This window comes from Hakea prostrata, chromosome 3, assembly GCF_041222555.1.
Source record: "Hakea prostrata isolate BN-2017 chromosome 3, UWA_Hpros_2, whole genome shotgun sequence".
Lineage (NCBI taxonomy): Eukaryota > Viridiplantae > Streptophyta > Magnoliopsida > Proteales > Proteaceae > Hakea > Hakea prostrata.
The window spans coordinates 54,053,899-54,080,184 of record NC_142602.1 but is presented as its reverse complement, the minus strand read 5'-3'; the positions used below and the strand labels follow the sequence as shown (position 1 = coordinate 54,080,184).

General features: G+C 36.8%; 1 protein-coding gene across 2 annotated transcripts in view; it reads right to left on the bottom strand.

Annotated features, from left to right (window-relative positions):
- Positions 1–3,261: 3,261 nt before the first annotated feature.
- The window catches only part of LOC149022492 (AP-2 complex subunit alpha-1-like), a 104,045-nt gene continuing 81,020 nt past the window's right edge, over positions 3,262–26,286 (bottom strand). For both annotated transcript variants that reach the window (XM_089150563.1, XM_089150564.1), the window contains 8 exons: positions 12,405–12,485; positions 12,039–12,203; positions 11,830–11,916; positions 11,612–11,737; positions 4,778–4,858; positions 4,631–4,702; positions 3,750–3,829; positions 3,262–3,673 (listed from right to left, as the gene is read on the bottom strand). In XM_089150563.1, coding sequence (XP_089006689.1) covers positions 3,508–3,673; positions 3,750–3,829; positions 4,631–4,702; positions 4,778–4,858; positions 11,612–11,737; positions 11,830–11,916; positions 12,039–12,203; positions 12,405–12,485 — 858 coding nt within the window. In that variant the 3' untranslated portion in view covers positions 3,262–3,507. The remainder of the gene's footprint in view (positions 3,674–3,749; positions 3,830–4,630; positions 4,703–4,777; positions 4,859–11,611; positions 11,738–11,829; positions 11,917–12,038; positions 12,204–12,404; positions 12,486–26,286) is intronic.

Genomic DNA, 26,286 nt, shown 5'->3' with positions numbered 1-26,286 from the left:
ACTACCGTCTCCAGAGATCCCTGCAGAGTAGGAATTCTAGTTATGTGGGCTGGACTGACAGGAAATTTACTAGACCTACACTTTACCCTACCTTGACATTTCAGCCTAAGAATGTGGGACAAGGTTTTGGGAATACTTAGACCGGACAGTAGAATCAAACTAGTGGGAACATACCAGCTGGGAATGCTCAAGTCTCTAGGCCAGTTTATGCAAACCCTAGGCCTGTTAACCAAAGACCTCCGATGGCAGTGACAACTGTGATACCAAAAGAGCCTATCTGTTTCCTTTGTAGACAAACTGAACACTATGCCTGCACTTGCCCTCGAAGAAATACTCAGCTGGCAACAAATGTAGCTAAGCCTACACCAACCCCTCTTCTGGGAAAGTGTTTAGCATCACCGAGACTGAGCAAAATATGAGTCATGATGTTGTGACAGGTATGCTACTTGTCGCTTCAATTCCCGCTTTTGTTTTGTTTGATACTGGTGCATCATATTCTTTCATATCATTTGCATTTGTAAGAAGAACTACTATAACATCAAAGAAATTACCTAGATGCTAGATGATTAGTACACCTACTAGATCAATAGTTCAGCTAGATCAAGTAGTTGAAGCTTGCCCTGTTATTGTTTGGGAAGAATCTTGGAAGCCGATTTGGTACTCTTAGATATGAAGGATTTTGATGTGATTTTGGCAATGGATTGGTTGACTGCACATAAAATGTTATCCTGTATTCTTTGAGAAGAGTACAATTTCTAATTGAAAGAAATTCAGCTTTTGAATTTCAAGGTGATCAAGGAAGACTTAGCAGGAAGACTTTGATTGCGGTGATGCAAGTGAATGCATTGATGGAAAGTGTATCACTTAATGCTTCATATGGAAGTGAGAGCAAGAAAGAAAAGAAGCTTGAGGAAGTCAATGTGGTGAATGATTTTGTGGATGTTTATCCTGAAGACTTGTCAGGTATGCCACCGGAAAGAGAACTAGAGTTCACCATAGAGTTGATCCTAGGAGCCACTTCGATATTAGAAGCTTCGTATAGAATGGCACCTACCAAACTGAATGATCTATAGAACCAACTGAATGATCTCTTAGAAAAATGATTTATTCAACCAAGTGTCTTGCTTGGGGAGCTCCGGTTCTGTTTGTGAAGAAGAAAGATAGTAGCTTGCGTCTATGTATTGGTTATCGGGAGCTAAATAAGTTGATCATCAGAATAGGTACCTGCTACCTAGAATTGATGATCTCTTTGATCAGTTGAAAGGTGTAGAATTGTTGTTGAAGATAGATTTGAGATATGGATATCATCATCTTAGAGTAAAGCCAAGTGATATATGCACAAATTTTAGAACACGGTATGATCATTATGAGTTCAAGGTTTGACAAATGCTTCTACAATTTTTATAGATTTTATGAACCGAGTATTTCATAATATCTTGGACAAATTTGTGATTGTATTTATAGATGATATCTTGATCTACTCGAAGAATGAAGAGGAGCATATGGAGCATCTTCATTTCACCTTGCAAAGGTTAAGAGAAGAACAACTTTTTGCTAAGTTTAGTAAGTGTGACTTTTGGTTATCGAATGTAGTTTTCCTAGGCCATATGGTTTTAGCTGAAGGGATTCATGTTGATCCTGATAAGGTGAAAGTAGTTGCAAACTAAGACAAACCAATGACTGTAACTGAAATAAGAAGTTTCTTGAGAATGGCAAGTTACTACTGAAGGTTTATTGAGAACTTTTCTAGGTTGACTGCTCTTATGACTAAGCTTACTAGAAAAGGGGAGAAGTTTGTTTGGACTGATGTGTGTGAGAAGGATTTTCAAGAACTGAAGGATGGATTGCCTAGTGCCCCAGTGTTGACTGTACCAGATGACTCTGGTGGTTTGACAATTTACACTGACTCATCAAAGATTGATTTGGGTTGCGTTATGATGCAACATGGGAAAGTAGTGGCATATGCCTTAAGACAATTGAAAGGAATATGAGCGAAACTACCCTACTCATGATCTGGAGTTAGCGACAATAGTCTTTGCTTTAAAAATTTGGTGTCATTATTTGTTTGGAAAAAGAATTGACATATATACAGATCACAAAAGTTTGAAGTACTTCTTCACCCAAAAGGAGTTGAATATGCGGCAACGTAGGTGGTTGGAGTTGGTGAAGGATTATAATTATGACATTCAATAACCCTAGAAAAGTTAATGTGATTGTTGATGCTCTTAGCAAGAAAAGTAAGAGAGAAGAATTTGATTTGAATGCTTTGACTAAGCCACTTTCGTTTTCTATCTTGGAGTTTGGTATCGAAGTTGTTTCAAAAGGTTTTGAAGTGATACTTGCAGCTACAACAACAATATCCACTCTAAGAGATCGGATAATTGCCTTACAAGATTCAGATATGGAATTGAAGGAGAACATTGAGAAGATTTCTTCTAGTCTTGAAGCAGAACCTGATTTCTATATGTCTATTGACGGTGCATTGACTTATAGAGGAAGACTATGTGTGCCAACAATTGAATAACTTACAAAAGAAATTTTAAAAGAAGCACATCAATCAATTTTCACTTGCATCAAAAAAGTACAAAGATGTATAAAGATCTAAGAGAACATTTTTAGTGGATTGGTTTGACAAACGATGTGGAAGATTTTGTGGCCAAGTGTGACACTTGTCAACGTGTGAAAGCAGTTCGACAACCTCAATTTGGACTTTTACAGCCTCTTACTGTTCCTAGTTGGAAGTGAGAAGACATCACCATAGATTTTGTAGCTAGCTAACTTTAGACGAGCAAAGGGAATGATATTGTATGGATAATCATTGACCAAGATAATGATACTATATGGATAATCATCGATAGATTGACTAAATCAGCCCATTTCATCCCTATGAAGATTACTTATACTATAGATAAACTAGCAAGGCTATATGTGGACAATGTAGTACATCTACATGGAGTTCCAATGAGTATTGGGTGGGGTGAGGGGGGGGGGGGGAAGCTATTTTGCCATAGTAGCAGCAAGTACGGAGAATATAAGGTTGTGGTTGTAAGCCGAAAAAGGGGAAAAAAACTGACTCATTTCTTGCTATTATTGATAAAATCAATATGGACAAATCACAAACAGGAACTGCTACAAAAACCACCTCATGCATTCCTCATTCTTAACCATCATCAGAATACATCCTAATACACATTAACTAGATAACCCCATCTCATCAACTGCACCAAATAATGACCCCCCCCCCCCAAAAAAAAAAAAAAAAAAAAAAAAAGAGAATCTACAGTTCCTGACTAACTTTCCCAACAGAAAAAAAGGGAAAATACACTCAATGCTAGGCCGACCACAACATTCTTTGATCTCAACCCCGCCACCCCTTGCATTGTACCGATTCTCCCCAATCCGCCTCTGCAATTTGAGGCACTCAACAATGGTAGGATGCCTAAATCAGGTACAATCACGAATCATCTATAGTAAAAAATTCTGCACACAACCTTCAAATCCATCTTCTTAAAACAACCCAGCAAGCATTGCACCATGATCCATTACACTTGTAGGTGGATTTAAAGACTCTGCTTGTGGTAGTGCTAGTATTGATGTTGGAGCTGGTGCAGAAGCAGATGCAGGGGGTGGTGTAGGAATGCTAATTAATTGCTCTTTGATGAACTCTTTCAATCTGCAGAGAAATGAGATGAAACCATAAATTATATAACAGTTTTTTCATTTAACCACATTAAATTTGAAATACTCACTCATAAGTTACTGCAGGTTCTCCTGAAGCAATTGTCATTCGGAGTTGTGTTCTATCTGCTGGATCAGTTTCAACTCTAATCTGAAAATAGATAAGCAAGGTTAATCACATAAAATTCCTTAACAGTTCTATTTACAAACAACGAAAAATCATGTATTTCTTTGTCAAGAAAAGAAACTTGAAAGCATATATATTAGTCACACAATGGATATTCTAGAAAGGATATACCACCCCAACTTAGGTAGTTGAGTACCTATGGCCTGAGAGAAATGTATTCAATGCACAAATTAGCCATACAGCTAAAAGGAAATTTGGTGGTTCATAATCTTGGAGATCAGTTGAAAGTTGAAAGTTCTCAACTGGTTCCTTTTCCGGTATCAGGTATCTTCTAGTGTCGAAGTTGCACATTTAAGTTCCAGAATAACTGATTTCAGCTTTGAATTTTCAGAAATACATTAATTCCCTTCAAAATGATGTGGGGTTGAATTAGGCCCCCCATAAAAGGATAAAATAGTCACCCTCCATGGATAGAGCTATTGGTCAGCTGTCTTATATTCATTTCTCATTCACCAGAAGCTATTCACAATGGTTTATTTGCTTATTAAAAGAAAAAGGAAGAAAGAAAATAATATCACTCGCAATTCATTTCCAACTCAGCTAAAAACTCAGAATTATTATAGTCTATCAAAAATTACATCCCTGGAAAATCTTAAAACTAAGTGAAAAGGAGATTACATTTTTTCTCTTCTTTTTTTTTTTTTTTTTTTTTTTGGGGGGGGGGGGGGGGGGGTTTGCGTGTAGGAGGCGGTGGGGTGTGCGTGTGGGCATGGGTGGTATGGAGGGAGGCAGAGTGGATAATGAAGGATAGATATAGTCACTTACCAAGCAAAGCATGGCCCGAGTACTCTCTGAGAAGAAAGTTGTGCTTGCAACCAGATTGTTTGGATTTGGATCCTGAAAAAGAACTTAAAACTTTAAAGCGTTATACAGATTCAGAGAAGTCAGAGCGCATAAGAAACAATAACTTACAAGTCCAGGTGCAACCATTAAGTGAAAGCTGTTGAACAAATTGGACATCTCCGGAAGAGATAACGGTCTTACACCTCTAAGCTGCTCAAAATATGAAAACACAGATAATGAGGGGATATTTTGTTCAATAGGAAGTTTGCATATTAATCTTCGTGAAGAATAAAATATCCAGCCACAGTGAACTAAACAGCTGAACTGAAAATGGGGCTGGAAATATAGCCAGGAAATCATGCATCATTTTGAGCATTTTAAGATTAAATTACAGTTTTGCCTCCCCAGGAGCTGGCAATGTTTGGATAATGAGTTCTCACTTAGCTGTCTTTGGTATGGTTTTCGTTTTAACCCAAATAATCATTTTGTCAGTGTTTCGTACAGTTTATGTACTTGTTTCTTGTTGAAGTATATACACTTGGGCTATTTACTGTTCACGACACTATTCACGTGAATAGTAAAAAATCTGTTTTTACTGTTCACGTGAATAGTAAAATCTGTTTTTACTGTTCACGTGAACAGTAACTTTGTTTATATTGTTTACGTGAACAATATTATGCTATTGATGTTATTCTACTTTCTATTTCTAATGTTGGAGTCTTGCTACATAAGTTTTGGGAGTTTTTAGAAAGCATAGTTTCTATTTTGGTAGTAGTTTCTATTTTCAGAACTTTCTATTTTAAGAGCTAGGAAGTTGCTAAAGTTGTAATTTTTTGTTTCCTTTTTCTAGAGGACAATTACTTGTCTCTCATGTTGTATTAGATTCATTAGAAACTATAAATAAAAGGGCTCTGTGATTCTAGACTCTAAAGCAAGAATCACGAGCCTCTTCTACTAGTTCTTCATCTCTCCTCTCCTTCTTCTTCTCTCTTTTCTTTGTTCAAGTTCAGCTGCTGTTTTGATTATTTAATGCTTGTTTCTAACATGGCATCAAAGCAAGTTTAATCAACTTAGGACCGTTTTCTCTCTCTTGGCTGCCCAGTTTTTTTCTTCTTTTTTTTCCTTTTTCTTATCTAGGGCAGCCCCAACCTTCGCTGCAATAATTGTGCATGGCTGTCCTTATTCTTTAACTTTTGAAGCACCAAGTATCTATGTATTAATACTACAAAAAGGCCCTAAGCTTTATGGGGATATGTCTACCTATTTGATTCAACTGAGGCTGCTACTACCATTTTTTTGTGTGCAAATCTGAAGTTCAATCTGAACTATACTGATGTCTTGGGATTCCTCTTGATTCTTGCAAAGATATGCCCATAATTCGGATTGCAAGACCTAAGTATTGTCTTCCATTGTTTGTGCTATAAGTTTAGTTGCAAGTCGTATACTAGTACCCCTGTTTCATTGAATTTCTCTCTTTTGAAAAATTCTGCTGCTACCTTCTTGCTTTACTACTTCTTCCGTTGTTTATTTCAGAATCAAGTTTAGCCTTCTTTTTATCTAATACTTCTACAAAGACCTAGAGGACTATTTTCCCTTCATATCGAGGTCTGTTAGAGTTTCAAATCTAGCAGAAGTTTGCTGCTATGGTCCGAAATCTGATATTATCTGCTACTGCAGCAACTGTTATTGCACTTCTTCCGAGTGGATTGTTGCAACGACTACTGCAATTTTGAGATTCCAAGCTGGTTCAATATATATTTTTTCCTGATCTAATTTGCTCCTGCCTAAGGGTTAGCGGTGGTCCAGAATTTTTTTCCCCCTTTGGTGCACAAGACTGTCCTGTGAGACGATTTTCTGCTGCTTGATCAGCTTTATTGGTGAATAATACACTGCTCTGTGGTTGCTACTTTTCCTTATTGGGTTTCTTTTGTGCTTATACTTTAAGATGCTTGTCACTGGTCATCATTAATTGTCCACGTGTAATGCTACACGTGAGGGGGAGAATGATACCTTATTCTATATCTACTCAAGATGTGCTGATGGATATCATTTGTGAAGATCTTTGCCATCAACTTATGGCATTCTACAACAATATCATTACCTACCTTTACCTATATTACCCATACTACCTTACCTACTTGGTCCACAGTAACCTATATTGTCTTTTACCTTACCTACTTGGTCCGCAATAACCCATATTGTCTTTTACCCTACCTACTTGGTCTGTAGTAACCCATACTGTCGTTTACCTACTTACTTGGTCCATAGTAACCCATACTACCTTACCTACTTGGTCCACAGTAACCTATACTGTCTTTTACCTACCTACTTGGTCCACAGTAATCAATATTGCCTTTTACCTACCCATACTTTACCTATTACTTGCCTTCTTGCGAAGTATTTATATGGATATTGGAGTTGCAATTTTGAAGATTTAGCGTGGACATGTTCCCTACTACAGGCATTATGTGGATAGTGCATTTTGCCTACCTACAACTTGGCTTCTTGCGAAGCATTTATTTGGACTTTGGAGTTACAATTTTAAAGATTCAATGTGGATATTTCTCCCTACTACCGGCATTATATGGATAGTGTCTTTGATCCTACTATACTTATGGACTTTGTTTGTCTTCAACATCATCGATTGTTCTCAATATTGGATGGTTCTATTGACATGAAGAATTAAAGTTTTTTTTAAGTTGGTGTTGATTATCTCCTGGGTGAAGTATTTTTTTTCAGTGTTTAGTGACATTTGCCATTTCTACACGATTCAAGATTGGTGCTACTTTTCACGTTTATTCTTATTGTGCAAGCTGAAGTTTTCTTTGTGTACACTCCAGCTTGAGGGGGAGTGTTGAAGTATATACACTTGGGCTATTTACTGTTAACGACACTATTCACGTGAACAGTAAAAAAATCTGTTTTTACTGTTCACGATACTGTTCACGTGAATAGTAAAATCTGTTTTTACTATTCACGTGAACAGTAACTTTGTTTGTACTGTTTATGTGAACAGTATTATGCTATTGATGTTATTCTACTTTCAATTTCTAATGTTGGAGTCTTGCTACATAAGTTTTGGGTGTTTTTAGAAAGCATAGTTTCTATTTTCAGAACTTTCTATTTTAAGAGCTAGGAAGTTGCTAAAGTTGTAATTTTTTGTTTCCTTTTTCTAGAGGACAATTATTTGTCTCTCAAGTTGTATTAAATTCATTAGAGACTATAAATAAAAAGGCTCTGTGATTCTAGACTCTAAAGCAAGAATCACGAGCCTCTTCTACTAGTTCTTCATCTCTCCTCTCCTTCTTCTTCTTCTCTTTTCTTTGTTTAAGTTCAGCTGCTGTTTTGATTATTTAATGCTTGTTTCTAACATTTCTATTTCATAAAGTTGAAGAAAAATACAAAAACTAAAAACAAGTCTCAAGTTGTTTCTAATTCTTTTAAGCTGTACTTGTTTCTACTTCATGAAGTTGAAGAAAAATACAAAAACTAAAAACAAGTCTCAAGATCTTTTTGATTTTTTGCTTAAAAGTAATTTTCACTCTATTTTGCATGAGTTTAAAACCCACAAGGTGTATTGGTTTTAATGTGCATATTATAAAGACAAACTTGTAAGTGCACATTTTATCTTTATAAGTTCACTCCTTAATACCATCCAATGAGCACTAGATTCATTTCAACAGTGAGAATGGTTAAACTGCCATTCTTCCATATTGAAGGAGACAGTTTGAACGTCACTAATATCATTCAATAGACAAGAAAAACAGCAATAGCAGAAGGCTTCTGGAACCACCACTTCCACATGCACCACTTTGTATTCATAATTATCTGTGATGATGAGTATCATGATTTGTTGCTGGCTGAATATTATTCAATAGTTTAGAAAAAGGGCAATAACAGAAGGCTTCCAGCACCACCACCACTTCCACATGCACCACTTTGTATTCATAATCAGCTCTGATGATGATGAGTCCCATGATTTGTCGCTGGCTGAGCGACTGGTGCTGCTTACAAACAGGAAGAAGTTGTCAACAAACCATTAATAGGTAACACCATTGAGATAACATGATGCAAACAAAATTCTAGGGTTTAGCTTGTAGGAATATTACCCTAGAATTAGGCTCACTCCAAGATCCTCATCAATAGAATCAGCAGTCTTCTAGAGTTGTAATTGTCTTTGATAATATGTCTTTTGTAATATAGGATAGGTGATAGGGTTAGGTTAGGGCTAGAATAGGTTTCAGCGAGGCTAGGGGACTTAGGGTTCTTCATCCTAGGTTAGAGCTTGCTGTAAAGTATGATTTTAGATCTGGAATTTAGATCTAGGATTAGGTCTATGGTTTTTAGGGTTGAATTGAAGAGGCATAGGGTTCGGCTGCTGCTGTATTTGAATTTCAGAACTGAAAATTGATGATGGGGTATAGGAATTAAGGCTCTATGGTTCTGGTCAAGTTGGATTCCTTCTAAAATAGGATTTTTAATTTTACAAGTTTAGGAGTTTCTTAATTAGAATTCATTTCTAGTTTCCTAAATAGTCTTATTAGCGTGTGCTGGAATTTCAGTCCAAATTGAATCCCCATGTTGAGTCCTATTTTAAATTTCCTTCTTGTGAGAGGCTGTAAATGTGGCCCACGAAGCTGTAACAGATTAGAGTAGTTGATTAATTGAACGAGTTGAGATATGAAGGAAGAGTCGGGAGTCATGGGTCCCAAAGAGGAACCACACGGCTGAGTTGTTTAAGATTCTGCAGTTTTCCATCATTCTCTATCATCTTCAAGCTTGCGGCAGCCTAGGGCCCTAGAGACATTCCAATTCCAGCAGCCATCAAGTGACAAGTCCAATCCCCAACCCGCATCTTACCGTAATTCCCTTCCCCAGCACTTGTGCAACCTCCCCTTCCTCTTTTTTACTTGCAGCAGTGGCAGTAGCCCCCACCCCTAACCTAAAACCCAAGAATTACCCTACCTATCAACCCTATTACCCTCGCCCTAGGATGGCACCTCCCCATCCCCTCCAATTTTCCTTTAAATCACATCACAGCCCCTACCCTCTATTAGATTACTAAAACCTGCACTTCATCTTCTTCCCTCAAACCCTAGAAGCCCTAAAACATTCAAGCCCTTACAACTCGTCAATCAATCACCCAAATCCAACCACCTTTTGGACTTAGTACCCTAGGAACCCCTGCCTACACTTGACCATAACCCTAACCTTAAAACTACCCTAGAAACCCTAGAAATTACAAACCCTAAATTCTTTAGATCCTGACTTAAGGACATTATTCAAAATCTGTTAAAACAGAATTATTTTCTTCAAGTTTCAACTCTTATACAGCCTGGCCTTACCCTAACTTACGCTCCAATCAATTCCTCTTTAAGCCCTAGACCTCGATACCATAATTCCAAGGATTGGAAGTAAAATTCCCCTAGCCACAGAGCTACTTGAGCTGTGGAATCCCCTCCCCTTACCCCTCCTAGTATCCTAGACAGCCATAGATCCTGTTTCCTTGTAGGATACCTTAATTCCTAGGACTTTCCTACATCACTCTCATTCACAGTCAAAGGGAAATACCAGATTGTCTTTTATGGATGACTGTTTCTCATACACATGCTACCAGCCACATATTGTCCCAAATTCCCAATAGCGCCATCTAATGCATATGAATGTGGATCAATGGGTAGTACATAGCTTGGTGATCTATACCCTGGGACATGTTGCCTTCAGTATGTCAATGGTGATGGACTATACTCATTTCTTCTCGTCAATTATGACATGGCATTCACATGTCAATACAAGCTATGACATACAATGGACTAGATTCAGGTCGCCATAGTACTAAACCATTAAGTCTGTTGGTGTTTAATGATTACTTTTGTATTATGGATCTCTCATAGTGTGGCTTAACGATTCACTTCATTACTACATAGTCTAGATTAAATTGCATATTATTTATGTACATTTATCTTTTAAGAATGTGTAAAAACACAGTGATTTAAATTCAGATTTGACTGCATACTAGCAAGCATGGGAGCGAATCCAAAACACCAGTCAAGGTACCTTTTTTTCTTTTATTTTCTTTCGGCAACCTAAACATTTAATTGTGTTTACGTGGCTTAAAAGTTAGAATAGGGTGCACATCAACTATCGACCTTAATTAGGCTTGAAACTATTGAAATGGACAAAACAGAACAAAATTTTGAACCTTGCCCCTAGACCATCAAACAGGAACAAGTGGACAAGACCACCATACCAATAATTTATTTCATCACCCAACTGAAATCAGATTTGCAGAAGACCAAACTCATAGTTGTCTATTTTAAGTTGTGTTTTTACTTTTATCCTAAGGCAGCCACCTTGAAGTTTGAAACCATCAAGCAAACTGTTGAAATATATGCAGGAACAATGGGTTGTTTTACTGTTCACGTGAACAGTAACATGAACAGTATTATGCCAATGATGCTACTCTACTTTTTATTTCTAGTGTATGAATCTTGCCACACAAGTTTTGGGAATTTCTAGAAAGCATAGTTTATATTTTCTGTTAATTACTAATTTCAAAACTTTCCTTTTTCAGTACTTTTTGTTTTCGACAGATTTTAGTAGTTATAAGACTAGAAAATTATGTCCATAAGTTGTACTATTTATTTCCTTTTATAGAGGACAAGATGGCTTGCTCCTCAAGTTGTAATTTAGCCTATTGATATCTATAAATAAGAAGCAACGATTCTAGGAGTTCTAAGCTAAAATTGCAAGTTTATGTGATTCCTATCAATTCTTCTTCTCTTCTCTTCTTCTTTTTTCTTCTTCTCAGTTCTTATTGTTATTGCACTGCTTTGGTTGATTAAAGTTTATTTATTAACACAAACCAACAAAATATTCCATAAAAATCCACTATCAGCAAGAAACAAAAATAGGAAATACTATTCAACCACTGGATAAACTTTGACATCAAGAAGTATTTACCACTTCTTGAAGCTTTAAAGGAGGGCCAGAAAGTGATCTCCATTGAGAGAAAAACTCTTCAGCAGCCAGAGGTATAGGCTGCAAAAATTTGTTTAGGACAACTGGAAGTCGAAGCTTGACATTGACCTACAGAAAGTGTAATCAATGATAACTGAAATACTGAACAATGGGAAATAGTAATCAACACAAGCACAAGTAACCAAGGATTGGAGCTGTACCCCATCAATCCCAAACTTATATGAAAAATCAAGAACAGCTACATCCCTGCTTGGGCGTAGATTTACAACTTCAAGTGGACATTGCACCTAGGGAAGAAGTGGGCATCAAAAGAGAAAAAAAGGGGGAGAAAATATAAGATTTGCCTCAAATAAGATAAAGATATTAAATTTAGAGAGAATAAAAGCATAAAGTTAGTACAAGTCTCCACCTGTGCCCTTGGAGGAATAGTTTCAGGTACTAATGAGAGCTCCATATTCAAGTGTGCGGGAGGTAATATTAAGGCTTTGACAGATTCAATGGTGGAAGTATTCTTATTTCCCAGGAATAGGATAAGACGCCCATGGTGGGCTCGCCATTCTGCTTTTGTGCCAATCTGGAAAGTAGTTCACAAACAAATCACCAAATGCTCAACGAAAGCAACCACAAAGTATCACAGAAAATGCCAAAGTACAGTAGTCCCAAAAGATCATATTTTTTTTTATTGATATCTGATTATAAATATCAAGAGAAATACAGTACTCATCCATTGCAATTAAGTGAACAACTGAAAAATAATACAGACGGGATAGCAGACCTGGATACAAGGGTCCTCGTAGAGCACGCCACTGTCCTTCAGGCACAAAGCCTGAAATCTTTCAGAAATATCTCCTATTGGCTGCAAATATATAAAATAGAGTAAGCTACATATTGATAGGTACAGCCTGTGATCAGTTTTAAGTCATTGTCATAAGTGCATGACAGTTGTTAATTTAGCAATAAGAAATAGAGAAACCAAGTAGTGCATATGCATGATATTTGTATTAGGTATGTAAGCTGGCCTACTCCACTTCTCGAATCAGCAAATTGGGCCCAAGAACTAAGCACATTGGTGCACTGAGTGGGTCCAAACCCTATAAGGGGTAGTTTGGTCTTTCTCCCACTTCTTTTGGACACTTGATTAGTCCATTAATTTTCATTATAATTTTGTGAGTCTATGTCTACTTTTATTTTTCTAAATGAACCCACATTAAGAGTCCTGGTCAGAGATGGAGTCCCAATTGGAATCAATCTTTAAGTGAGTTTCCTTTTGCATAATTAGTGTCAATTTTGCAAGTTGTTTTCTCTAAGATTCTTTTTTAGTGGTTGTTTATTTATTGAGTTGGAAAGGGGATCCTACTCTATAGAGGATTCCCTAGTTGAGTCCAATTTGGTTTCTTGTTTAAGTCCAAGTCTTTTCCCTCCAATTTGGTTTTTTGTTTAAGTCCAAGTCTTTTCCCTCCAATTGTAGGCTATTTAAAGCTCCACCCTCCTTGTAAATAAATCAGTTTTAGATTAATAAACATGGAGTCATGGGAAGCATAGCCCACAACATGGGTTGAGAAGTTTGTGAGTTTTCTGCAATTCAGGGCTATTCTTCCTCTTGGTGACAGCCCTCTTCAACTCAAACACAGCAACCAGCCATCCCCAACCATTGAGTACCACCCCAGACCCCTTCCCATCCCTGTTTCCCTCCCCCACACCACCGCAGGCACCTTCCCCTTCACCTGAACCTTGCGGCAGCAAGCCCCTACCTCCCCACTCTTCCCTGACCATTCCAGCAGCAAGTTCCCACCTCCCCCACCCCCTCTCCCTTCTCTCTCGTCTTGATCTTGTGGCAGAAAAGAAAAAGAAAGAAAAAGAAAGAAAGAGAAGAAAAGAGAAGAACGAAAGAAAGAAGGAAAGAAGAGAGAAAGATAAAGAAAGAAAAGAAAAGAGTCCAAGATCCATCCAAGAAATTCAAGAACCCAATCAAGATCAACTAAGAACCTCAATACAGCCCATACCTTCATTGCTTCATCCCTAAACCCTCCCTAGACCCAACTCCAGAATTCTCTTTCCCATCCCAGGTTGAGTTTGGTTAACCCAAAGCCATAATTCTTCGAAAACCCATCCCATATTTGATTTTGTTAAAATCCTGATTTTTCAAAATCCCTTCCTTTCTTAATTACCCCAACCCAATTATATTTTGTTACCAAACCTAACCCAAATCTTTCCCCATTACCCTAATCAGCCAAAAATCTATCACATCATCCCTAATTTTCTCTATACCTACCAATATTAGTTCTTTGTTTTATGGTTCACAAGGAGAGGAGCCTTAATTAACCCTAATTTTAGGGATTTAATTTCACTTCTCAAAACCCTACAATTTGAGTTACGTCACTAGGACAAGTGAACTTGGATACAATCTGCGCAAAAATAACATAACATCATCCGATAAGAACGAGAATGACAAAAACTTGCAATTGGTGTTTTCAAATAATGTTTACCGTGATCAGATAATTTGTAATTCAAACAGTCACCTACAGCCCTTAAAAGCCTGTCAAGCCCCTAGGAAGGGAGATCATTTGAATGATTCACCATTAATCATACCATCTGGTCTAGATCTCTCAGAACAAACAGCTGGAGCACCAGGCAGCGGGGAAACATACACACTACAGGGAAGGTACTCAAAGCAACAATCCCCAAACACTGATTATAGATGCCTAATCACCATCTTTATATTACACACTCAAAATCCTAAATAACATATCATCGAGTCACATGGTTTTTAGTGTCAAACATTTATACTTAACTAAGGCTGGAATTTTTGTCATTGGGGGTGTACAATTTTAGCTGTTCCAAGTGTTTTAGTTGAGTTGGCTTTTATTTTTAAGGCTGCATGCATCTACCATTGAGATGAACAAAGAAGTGCTTTTTCAGGTATTTAGGTGTAAATAAACAATTTAGGGCAAATTACAGAAACCTCTCCTAACTGTTCTCTAGCAAAGCAAAGAACATTTCCCCACGTTTCTTGATTTGTAGAACTCCAAATTGGAGACTTGATATGCATTAACTTGGATTCTGATTTGGTAATGCAAGAACACTCTTATCCTTTAAAAAGATCTATAAGGGTGTAAAGTTTCCATCCAACACTGTGTTTGTGAAAAAAATGGTAACCGCAAACACACAGTATCGTATAGCTAATAGGTTAAAACCAAGGAGACATGCTATTTAGCTTTTATCTATTGAGATAATGTGAGAGCGAGATGGAGTTTTTGTTTATTTTATTTATTTATTTTTTATTAATAATTCATTAAGCTAAACTAAAGGTCCTAAAACATGCATCTAATGAAATAACTAATAATGCAAAATTAAATAAACTAAGTATTAAATAATTTTTATTTTTTTAAAAAGTTTGACCCGCTTAAAATGGGCCAAAACTCTAGTTGACTCCTTATGCCGGATAAATTACAAATAACCCACAACTTAATGGTTGGAGTTCTAGCTCAGTCAACTCCAAAGTCCCAATGCCAAATGACCAAAATAACCTCCCAATGTTAAGGTTAAATTACTGAAGTACCCTTGTTTTTCATACCATACCCAATGCTTAGGTGGTGAATGGATTCCCCCTTCACCCATCTTTTTCCAACCTTTTTTATCGTTACCGTGTTGTTCTCCCCTGTCTGGATTTTTTTTGGCCTCTCATCAAGAGCCACCTAGGTGAGCATTAGGGCTTAGGGCAAAGGGGATGGTGGTGGTGATTTCCTACAGCTTGCAGAATTTACCCACCACCACCAAAAACCACCACACCTCCTCCCCAAAAAACGACTAGCGCCCCTGCCTACCCCATGCCAAAAATCACCCATCACTATCCCCTTTCACCCTAAACCCTAATGCTCATGTAAGTTTCTCCTGGCGAGAGGCAAAAAGAAACCTTGACAGGGGAGAATGACACAACAACGATAAAAAAGACTAACAATACATAAATGGAAAGAGAAGTGGGCACAATACAACAAAAGAGAAAGACAAAAGACCATATGAATCATAATAGAGCATCTTGGAGGGTAGGGCAACTTAGGTGAAGTTAGGCAGGATGATAGAGAATTTCATCCCTTCGCAAGGGTTGATAAGTTGGATCAAGCTTTGATCATCTTCAAAAACCAAATTAGATCTAATGTTTATTGATTCCGTTTTTGGTTCTTTGTGCAGGAAACATTAGTTTTCAGATTTTCTCAAATAGATTCCAGCTTTTGTCTAGAGTATGGGTATGGGTTTGGGTTGGGTATATTTGATTGCAAAAGCGAAAATGCCCAAGAGTTTGTAGAGGTTTAACGATTCCATCAAAGACCAACCGGAAAAAGTTGGAGAAAACACCAAGATTCTTATCAGCAGCAGCAGTTGCGGAACTACCATCGTCGTCGGAGATGACACAACTGACTCAAACCACGATGTTGTCGCCTTGAGGAACCAAACTATTGAGAATTGCGCAACCTTGGTGCACAAGGATTGTGGCTGCTGCCTTGGTGCTCAAGTTATTGAGTTTCTAATTTAGAGATGGTGACTTGGTTCACAAGTTTTGGAGAATTTGAGTTAAATTCTTTCCTTGATTGGAAAAAGGTTCCTTGGTGATCAAGGTTTAGGAGAATTAGAAAGCACAGTTTCTATTTTCAGCATAGTTACTATTTTCATCATAGCTTTTATTTTCAAGTTTCTTTCTAATTTCATGTACTTTCCTTTTTGGTTCATTCTATTTTGGACAGATTCATTCATGAGTCCATTAGATGTACTTTTTTATTTCCTTTGTTAGAGGGAAGATGGCTTGCTTCTCAAGTTGCAATATGGACTATTGAGATCTATAAATAAAAGGCTGCGATTCTAGGAGTTCAAAGCTAGAATTGCAGGCCATTGTTGCTGATTCTTCATCTTCTTCTCTTTATTCTTCATTCTCTTCCAAGTTCAGCTACTATTTTGGTTGATTAAAGCTTATTTCCTAACATGGTATCAAAGTAAGTAGGTTTAATCAGCATTTGTTTCTCTATGATTGCTGGATTAAGAGTTATTTAGGTTTCAGCTTTTGTTTCTTTTCTTCCCCTCTCAATTTTTTTTCGTTGGAAGTTTTGGTGCTGATCTTTTTCATTGAGATCTGTGATTTGTGCGATCTGTGCTAGTTGATGAGAAACGGTAATCTCAAAGTTTTGGTGCGAAGTTTATCTGCATATTTTTGATCGATTGCCGGTTTATTGCCCACTGCTAGGTTTCGATGTTTTCTGGTTTTCAGTTTCTTGAATTTTCTTTGAAACTCTGTTCAGATCGTGAGTTCAAGATCTGTTTTCTGGTTTTGTTTTCTTCTTCCACCTGAGAGTTTGAAGCTGCAAAGTAAGCTTGGTACTTTGATTATTGTTCCTACTGCATTGGAGAAATTCTATTTTCCTGAGGAGGTGATGGTTCAAGATCTGATTGTAGTGGAATGTCATTGTTGTTTAGAGTCGACATCTTTGAAGGGGGGGGGGGGGGAATGCCGGAGAGAAATTGTAGGTGTCATCATCTTTGATTTTAAGGTTTGGGGAAGAAAATAAGTCGATTGGTTATTGGTTTTGTTGGCTGAGTTTTCGTTTCAACTTCTGGTTCAGGCTTTTGTTCATTGTTTGGTTTAGTTCAGATTCTGGTTCAGTTCTTGGTTCAATTATGATTTGGTTGTAGGTTCAATTTTGGGTTCAGATTTGAATAAATTTTGGGTTCAATATCTAGTTCGTTTTTAATTCTGTTTTATGTTCTATTCCTAATTCAGTTTCTGGTCATGTTTTCGGATTCTGTTCCTGATTTGGATTTTTTATTCTGATTTGTCATCCAGTTTCCTGATTCTTAAACTTACCTTAATTTGTGTTTCCATTATTGGAGTGTTTCCCACTCAGGCTTCCAAGTTCACTGTTTGGCTTTTGTTTATGTTACCTTTTGGAGATTTCTAAAATTACATTTATGTCAGTCCTGTTTTAGTTTTAGGATATTTACAAATTTGTCATTTTTTCCCCTTTATTTACCAATTACCCCTCGTAAAAGTCTGGTTTATTATAATGTTGGCATTATCTTAATCTACCATGAGAGAGTTTGGAAATTGTTTCTTGGATTCAGACATGCTAGAAAAATGAAGATTATATCTACCATAAAGGGCACATTGCAAATTCTCGCTTGACATCTTTCTTTACTGGATATTGGTTGTTATTAATTGTCCATGTGTAATGCTACACGTGAGAGGGAGATTGGATACTCTTTATATATCTACTCAGAATGTGTTGAAGAATATTATTGGTAAAAACTTTATCCTCCTAAGATTGTATTCTACAACAACCATACTACTTTTACCCATCTACTTACCTACTTGTGGTCCACAGTAATCTATATTACCTTTTATCTACCTACTTGGTTCGTAGTAACCTATACTACTTTTACCTACCTAACCTATACTAATTTTTACCTACCTACTTACCTACTTGGTCTATAGGAACCTATACTAAATTTTACTCTCTACTTGGTCCGCAATAACCTACACTGCCTTTTACTTACCTACTTAGTCCACATTAACTAATATTGCCTTTTACCTATCCATACCTTTGCCTACTACTTTGGCTTTTTGCAAAAGGGTATGTGTGGACATTGAAGCTACAATTTCTTTTCTATTAGTGTGGAGGTTCCTCTCTACTACTGGCATTTTTTGGATAGTGCCTTTGATGTTGCTATACTTATGGATTTCCGATTGTTCTTATTATTAGATGGGTTGTTCAACGTAATGAATTGAATTTTTTTAAATTGATTATCTCATAGGTGAAGTACTCTTAGTGTTTATTGGCGTTTGCTATTGCTAGACAGTTCTAGATTGGTGCTACCTTTCAAGTTTATTCTCATTGTCCAAGCTCGAGTTTTCCTTGTGTATATTTTAGCTTGAGGGGGAATGTTGACAATTGCGCAGCCTTGGTGCACAAGGATTGTGGTTGCTGCCTGAGTGCTCAAGTTATTGGGTTTCTAATTTGGAGATAGTGACTTGGTTCACAAGTTTTGGAGAATTTGAATCACATACTTTCCCTTCTTGGAAAAAGCTTCTTTGGTGATCAAGGTTTAGGAGAATTAGAAAGCATGGTTTCTATTTTCAGCATAGTTTTTATTTTCAAGTTTCTTTTTGATTTCATGTACTATTTTGGATAGATTCATGAGTCCATTAAATGGACTTTTTTTATTTCCTTTTCTAGAGGGCAAGATGGCTTGCTTCACAAGTTCTAATCTAAACTATTGAGATCTATAAATAAGAGGTTGTGATTCCAGGAGTTCTAAGCTAAAATTGCACCCCATTGTTGTAGATTCCTCATCATCATCTTCTTCATTCTCTTTCAAGTTCAGCTACTATTTTGGTTGATTAAAGCTTGTTTCCTAAAATGGTATCAAAACAGGTTTAATCAGCATTTGCTGGTTTGAGATTTGTTTAGGTTTCCAGTTTGAAGAACGGAACCCTAGTTCAATGAAGATGATAAACTCTTCATTGAACTAGGGTTCCCATGAAGATTTAACATGGAGAAAAAAAAAATTAGGTTTCAGCTTTTGTTTCTCTTCTTCCCCTTTATTTATTTTTTCTTTGGAAGTTTTGGTGCTGGTCTTTTCCACTGAGATCTGTGATTTGTACGATCTGTGCTAGTTGATGAGCACGGTAATCTCAAAGTTTTGGTTTGAAGTTTTCTGCAGATCTTTTATTGATTGCCAGTTTATTGCCGATGGAGTTGTTGGTTGCAAGGTTTTGCTGTTTTCTAGTTTCAATTTCTTGAATAACAAAAGAAAAAATATAATAAATAAATAAATAAAATTGATTGGTTCATAATTCAACCGACCATAAAAATCAGATCTAGACTAAACCAAATCTGAAATTACTAGACCCAAAGAAAGCCAAATCCTATGGAGAAAACCTTGCACTTGAATTAAAGAAAAGAACTTAACATGTAAAGCCTAAGTGAGGGGTATTTATAAAACATAGTGAGAAATATTGCCGAGTTTCGGCGATATTTTGGGCAATGACACAACACCCCTTGGTGAAAATGATATTACAAAATGATCACACAAACCTGGCGATATTCTAGTGTTTCGGTAAGGAGTGACACAAAACCCTTAACGAAAACGATATTACAAAATGTCAACAAATGGTGGCGATATATCGTCATTCAGTTAATTTTTGGCAGATTTATCGCCTATATATGCCGTTCGAGAGTCGAAGTATCCCCTCATTTGGGTGAAATTTCGATTCTCAAAGCTAGAGGTTCTCTCTCTTCATTACCTTGGTTCATGTACTCATTTGCGTTCGATCTTCGACATTTGTGGGTTGTTCTCTTCTTTCTTGCAATTTAATGAAGATCCCTGTGTTTTCCTACATTATTTGCATATTTAGATTGCTTTATATTCATGCAATAGACTTCTAGCTTTGCTCGCATATAACCAGGTATATGCCAATCAAGAACACCATTTTAAGTTATGTTTTAGCCAAAATAATACTCTCAGTGAGTTTATTGGCCTCAAATTAAGCTAGACACCAAAAACTAACCCAAAATGAACTCAAATACCCTTTGAAACTGGGGGCAAAATTTCTACGGAAACATTCCTAAATTTCGGCTACATATCGCAGAAATATCGGGGTTTTAGTGGTTTATGCAAGGTGGCGAAACGGTGACACCCAAGTGAAATTTCGCACTATGTTTAGAAGAGCTGATATAGGGAAGGAAAATAAGGAAAGAATGATATAATAATATAATATAATAATCAAAGAACAAAGAAAGAGAAAGAAAGGAAGAGAGGAAATAGGAAAAAATATATATACACACACACACACACACATAAGAGAAGAGAGAAAGAGAGAGAAAGGTAAGGAAAATAAATAAAAGAAGAATGTGAATGCATGTAGGAAAGAGTGAGGTGAGAGACAAAGAGAAAGTAAAAATGGAAAGTGATCAACGTGAGTTTGAGAAAAAAAAGGGGGCAAAAATAATATGTGAAATGTAAAGTGGAACTGAGAGAGAATTTAGCGAAGAAATCAAAATCTAATACAGTTTGATACAATTAATTAGGCCAAAATAAAATAAAAGGCTTCACAGAATCTTGGTATAATATGGAAGAATAGGAAGAAGACAAACTCATATAAGGAAAGAGAATCTTATTCTCTATTTCTTGTGGGCCCCATGCATACACTTAGAGCTTCTTTCTTTTCCAAAAGAATAAAATTCTAACTAAATCTCAACCTCTGATCATAACTGCTTTCTTTTAATACCGAAAATATCATTCTAATGAGACAATTTGGCCAAAAATTACATCTCGATTCACTTTCGGCCCATTAGCTTAGAACTAAGCTCTCTTTCCAATTGCAAAAATAATCTAAGACCACTTTACGTGTAAGTTTGCATGTACAACACCCGATATCTGGAGCATTTTCTAAGCTCCCAAAAAATCCTAGAACCAACAAAAAACAATTAAAAAGAAAAATTAAGGTAGCTCTTTCATAAAAAGTCACCTTTTTCGATCAAAACTCTGCAAAAGAAGAGTTTTGATCGTGAAACGAAAGCGGAAACATAAAGTTTCCACTCGATTTTCCCCCCAAATTTCAACCTGTTTTCAAGCTTTGTTTTTTATATTTATTTTATATTTTTCCTTTCTTTTATGGTCAAATGGTGTTGGAATGTTTTGAAAAAAAAAATTTCTATGGCCTCTAATTGATAGATTTACAAGTGATTGTTGTTGGATTTGATCTTTGTAGTGTTCTACTTTTTTTTTTTTCTTCTGAATTTAAAAAATACCTAAAAATTACATTGTTTTATTTGCTTCATGCTCAAAGCATATTGGTTTGAGTTGAAATTATTATATGTTGTCTCTAATAGGTAGATTTACATATGTAATTGATTGAATCTTCTTTATGAAGTGTTTTACTATGTTTTCTGATTTTTCTTGTATTTAATAATTATTATAAAAAATATTTTAATTATAAAAAAATATTTTTAATTAGGAACAAAATTTCAAAACGTTTATGAATAACTTAGTTTACAAGTAATGTGTGTTTAGTGTCTTTAGGTTAAAATTAAAGTGTTGGGTTTGTATTTTAACGATGATTATTATGTATGTTTGTTTTAGGCACAAACTTTTGAGTCAGAGACTCAAAAACACGATGTCAGAGATAGCTTGGCAGCATGGTAGGCCTCTGATGGATGACAGGGAAGAAGTCGAGTGTAAATATTGTTTGAAAAAGATTGGATCAGGTGGGGCCACTTGACTAAAGATCCATCTAGCGGGAGGGGACCACAATGTGATTGGATGCCCCAATGTCCCTTATAAAGTTAAAGTGGCAATGATAAAATAGGTGACAGGAGGGCAAGAGAAGAGGGCACAGAAGAAGGCAAAGAGGGATGAGTTTTAAACAGCATGCTTAGAGGAGGTGGGAGAGCAAACTGTGGATCTAGATGATGCATCATCCCCAAAGGTAGAGATGAAGAGAATACTCAAGATGAGTAGGGAGTCCCATAGACTCGATGAGATCAGGACACAGAGGGCCATGGGTGCAGGGTCATCTAAAGATCCGAATTTTGAGAGGGCAAACGGGGGCAGATCCAGTATGAAGAGGAGCCAATGTGTTAGAGAGTCAGCTGTCTTACCACGGGCCACACGAGCTCGACCTAGTGCCACATTTGCTGCACCTAGACCCAATGCCGCATTTGTTGCCTCTAGACCCATTGCTATAGATCCCGATGTGCAGATACTACTCACTAATCCTGACTTGTTTGCGTGGCCACAGACAAAACAAAAGAAATTAAAGCATATGTGGGGTAATGTGAAGGAGAAGGTGGGGATGGCATTTTATAAGTGGGTAAATATCACAGTGTTCCTGCAAATGCTGCACAAGGGCCTTATTATAAGGCGATGGTCGATGAGATTAGTGGTGTTGGACATGAGGTGGTTGGGCCAAGCCCATATAAGATATATAATGTATATCTCCCACGGCATAAGGAAGACTTGAAGACTTACATTGATGGTCTTAAGCCGATGTGGAGGCACTATGGGGTGAGTGATGTGTGATGGTTGGATTGGTCCCACTAGACAGTCTATCATCAATTTTATACTGAATTGTGATGGGAGGACGGTGTTCCTCAAGATCTGTTGATGCATCCGGTTACAAGAAGGATGCAATACATATATGGGTTGCTGAAGAGTGGTGAAAGAGGTTGGAGTCGAGTAGGTGGTGCAAATTGTGACTAATAATTGCTCCAATTTCAAGAAGGCTGGGAAGAAGTTAATGGAGAATCCTGTGCGGCACATCATATTGATTTGACGCTGAAAGACATTGAGCAAATCAAATTTGGGAAGAAGGTTGTTTAGCAGGCTCGACATATGACCACATTCGTATATAACCTTGGATATCCGATGTATATGTTGAGGAGGATATGTGGTGGTGACATGGTGAGGCCTGGGATTACAAGATTTGCTAGAAATTGGATTGCCTTTAAGAGTTTTAAGAAGAAAACCCAACTACGTGTAATGTTTGCATTTGAAGAGAGGTTCGATTGGCCCTAGTCAAATTCACTGGCAGGGAGAGCAGCATGGGCTACCATATCCATGATACCTTCTAGGCAAATCTAAAAGTTGTTGTGAAGCTTCTAAACCTTGTGGTGACAGTCTTGAAGTTGGTAGATCAACAAAGGAAACCAACTTTACCACATATATGGGATGCAATGGAGATGATGAAGGAGATGGTTAGGAAGGTATATCCAAAGGGCAACCAGAAATTCCTTGATATTATCCAAGAGAGGTGGGAGAGGCAGTTGAAACATCCATTATATTTGGCTAGTCAGATGAAAGTTATTAAAATTGTCAAGTTATTAATTAATAGTTAGTACTAATTATGTTGTTGTGTAGTTTCTTATCATCTCATTAGTTGGCTTGTCTGATAGCCTATTATTTGAATCCCATGTACCACTACAGTAAAGAACTTGGGATGAGGACAGATTTGATCACAGCAGTCCAACAAGTAGTGGAAAGGTTGGAACCAGATCCGGCGAAACAAGCATTAATTAATCACGAGGTAAGATTGTGAGTTATGACTTATGACTTATAAGATGACTAGTAGTAGTACTCAAGATAACTTCTTGTTTTTTATACTAAAGTTGTAATTATTTATTATAGTTAAAGGATTTTAGAGCCTTGGAAGCTTTGTTCGCTTAGTGGCTATTCAAGCTCAGGAGAACATCACTCCTGTTTAGATACTCAATTTGAGTTTTTTACACAATTTATTTTTAGCGTTATTAATTTGGTCGGTTATGTTTCTTGCAGCTGAGTGGTGGCTACAATCATAGAAAAAATTTGACCGAATCTGATTTTGATGAATTGGAAACATCTCTTTTCCATTTCCATCTACCCAGTTCATATCTTTGTTTCGTGTGTTCCCATGATTAGCTTGAATTGAGAGCTGCCACTTCTACGTGATCAAAGCTAACTATTGCTTTATCCCTTCATTCAATACGGATAGGAGATGAGATAGGCTCAACACTAACTGGTTGATAGAGGTAGCATCCAAATTTTGGTCAAAATTTCTGTTGAAATGTCTGCATTTTTCAAAAACGAAACAAAACACAAGGTCAGGCATCTAAAATGTTTTGTATTAACCGAAACGATACGAAATTTCGGTCGATACGACATGAAATTTCCTATCTTTCGGTATCAGGCAGAAATGATAAAAACCATGTTATAAAAATCAACATTTTCAATCGATACCTGTGTTAATTCGCAGGTAACGTGATTTCGGTCGATATCGCCTCTTAGATTTTGACCTATTTTCAAAAAAAAAATTATTGCTCTTGGATTTTACCCCTACTTCACCTACTTTCTAGAGCTCCATTTCATTCAAACACTAGATTTGGTCCTCCATTTCATTTCAAATTGCAAGGTGAGTAACCAACTTCCTCATTTTTTATTTTTTGTTTTGTTTTGTTTGTCCCTTATATCTTCTTGGATTGCTTCCAAATTTAAGTATGTTTACTTTAGAGTGTTGATCTATGAATTGTAGTGTCAAAATTATTTTTTGGTTCTTCCTATTATTTTCTTATTTTTCTGTTACTAAAAATTATTTTGTATTATGTACAGTAGATGTATATGTATAGTAGATGTATAAGCTTCAAATTAATGTGTGTGAAAGTTAAGACACCATATTGCTGTGATGATGTTGAATAAATTTTTTTTTTTTTGTTAATTATCTATTTTTACTATTTAATATATATTTAAATAATTTTAAAAAAAATTAAATATTAAAAAACAAAACTAATTATTTTATCTTTTAAATTAAAAAATATGAGAGTATTAGTGGAAGCATGTATGCAATTTTAGGAGCATGTTTTGGAGCTTTTTAAGATAATTAGTGTGTATTTTATATATTTTAAAAATTATTTAGATATTAAAAAGATATTTATTTTTTTTATATTTAAAAATAAGAGGTTATTATTAGAAGCATGTATGTAATATTTTAAGCACATTGTGGAGCTTGTCAAGATACTTAGTGTGTATTTCTTGTATCAGGCACTCTCTTTCAAAGAATTCAAACATAGCTTGGCAACACGGGAGGCCACTATCAGCTAATAGGAGGAAGAGCGAGTGTAATTATTGCAAGAAACAAATAGAAGGAGGTGGGCCACTAAACTGAAGATAAATCTAGCTAGTGGAAACAGGGATGTAGTAGGGTGCCCAAAGGTGCCCACAGAGGTCAAGAAGGCAATGGCCTCATACCTGAGTGGGGGAAAGCAAAAAAGGAAAGAGAAGAGAACATAGAGGGAGGAGTTCGACGATGCATGCCCCGATGACCTTTGAGAGCCCGAGGATTATGATCTAGCGGAGTGAGGAGAGTACGGATGTGACCCTGACCCAGAGACCGAACAGATCAAGAGGGCGAAGATGATGAGTAGGGAGCAGCAGAGGGTTGATGACATGAGGAGGCAACAGAGGTTTATGGGTTGTGAGTCCTTTAGAGAGCCAGCAAGTATGGGAGGCACAGGCAACTCCCAAGTCCTTATGAGGAGGAGTCAGAGTGTGAGGCAGGAGGTTCCTATCCCACGAGCCCTATCAACAAGTCGAGCTTCATCAACACATCCTACAAATCTGGATTTAGAGATTCTTCACAATGATCCAGCCCTATTTAGGAGGCCTAAGCAAAAGCAGAGAAAATTGAAGCACTTATGAGAGTGTGAAAGAGAAAGTGGGGATGGCTTTCTCCAAATGGGCTTATTACCATAGTATTCCAGCTCATCTACTCATACAATCCAAAGGCCCTACTATAGGGATATAATTGAGGAGATAGGCAAGGCTTACAATGATGTACAAAGACCCACTCCATATGAGATATACAATGTCTATTTGCCTAGGCATAAGGAGTTAAATGAGAATATTAATGGATTAAAGCCCTAGGCTTATTATGGAGTGACTGTGACGGCTGATGGTTGAACTGGTCCCACTAGACAATCCATCATCAATTTCATGTTGAATTGTGATGGGAGGATAGTGTTCCTCAAGTTAGTAGACGCATTCGGTGAGAAGAAGGATGCAAAATACATTTATAAATTATTAATGCAAGTGGTAAAGGAGGTTGGAGTGGAGAATGTGATCCAAAATATGATTGATAATCG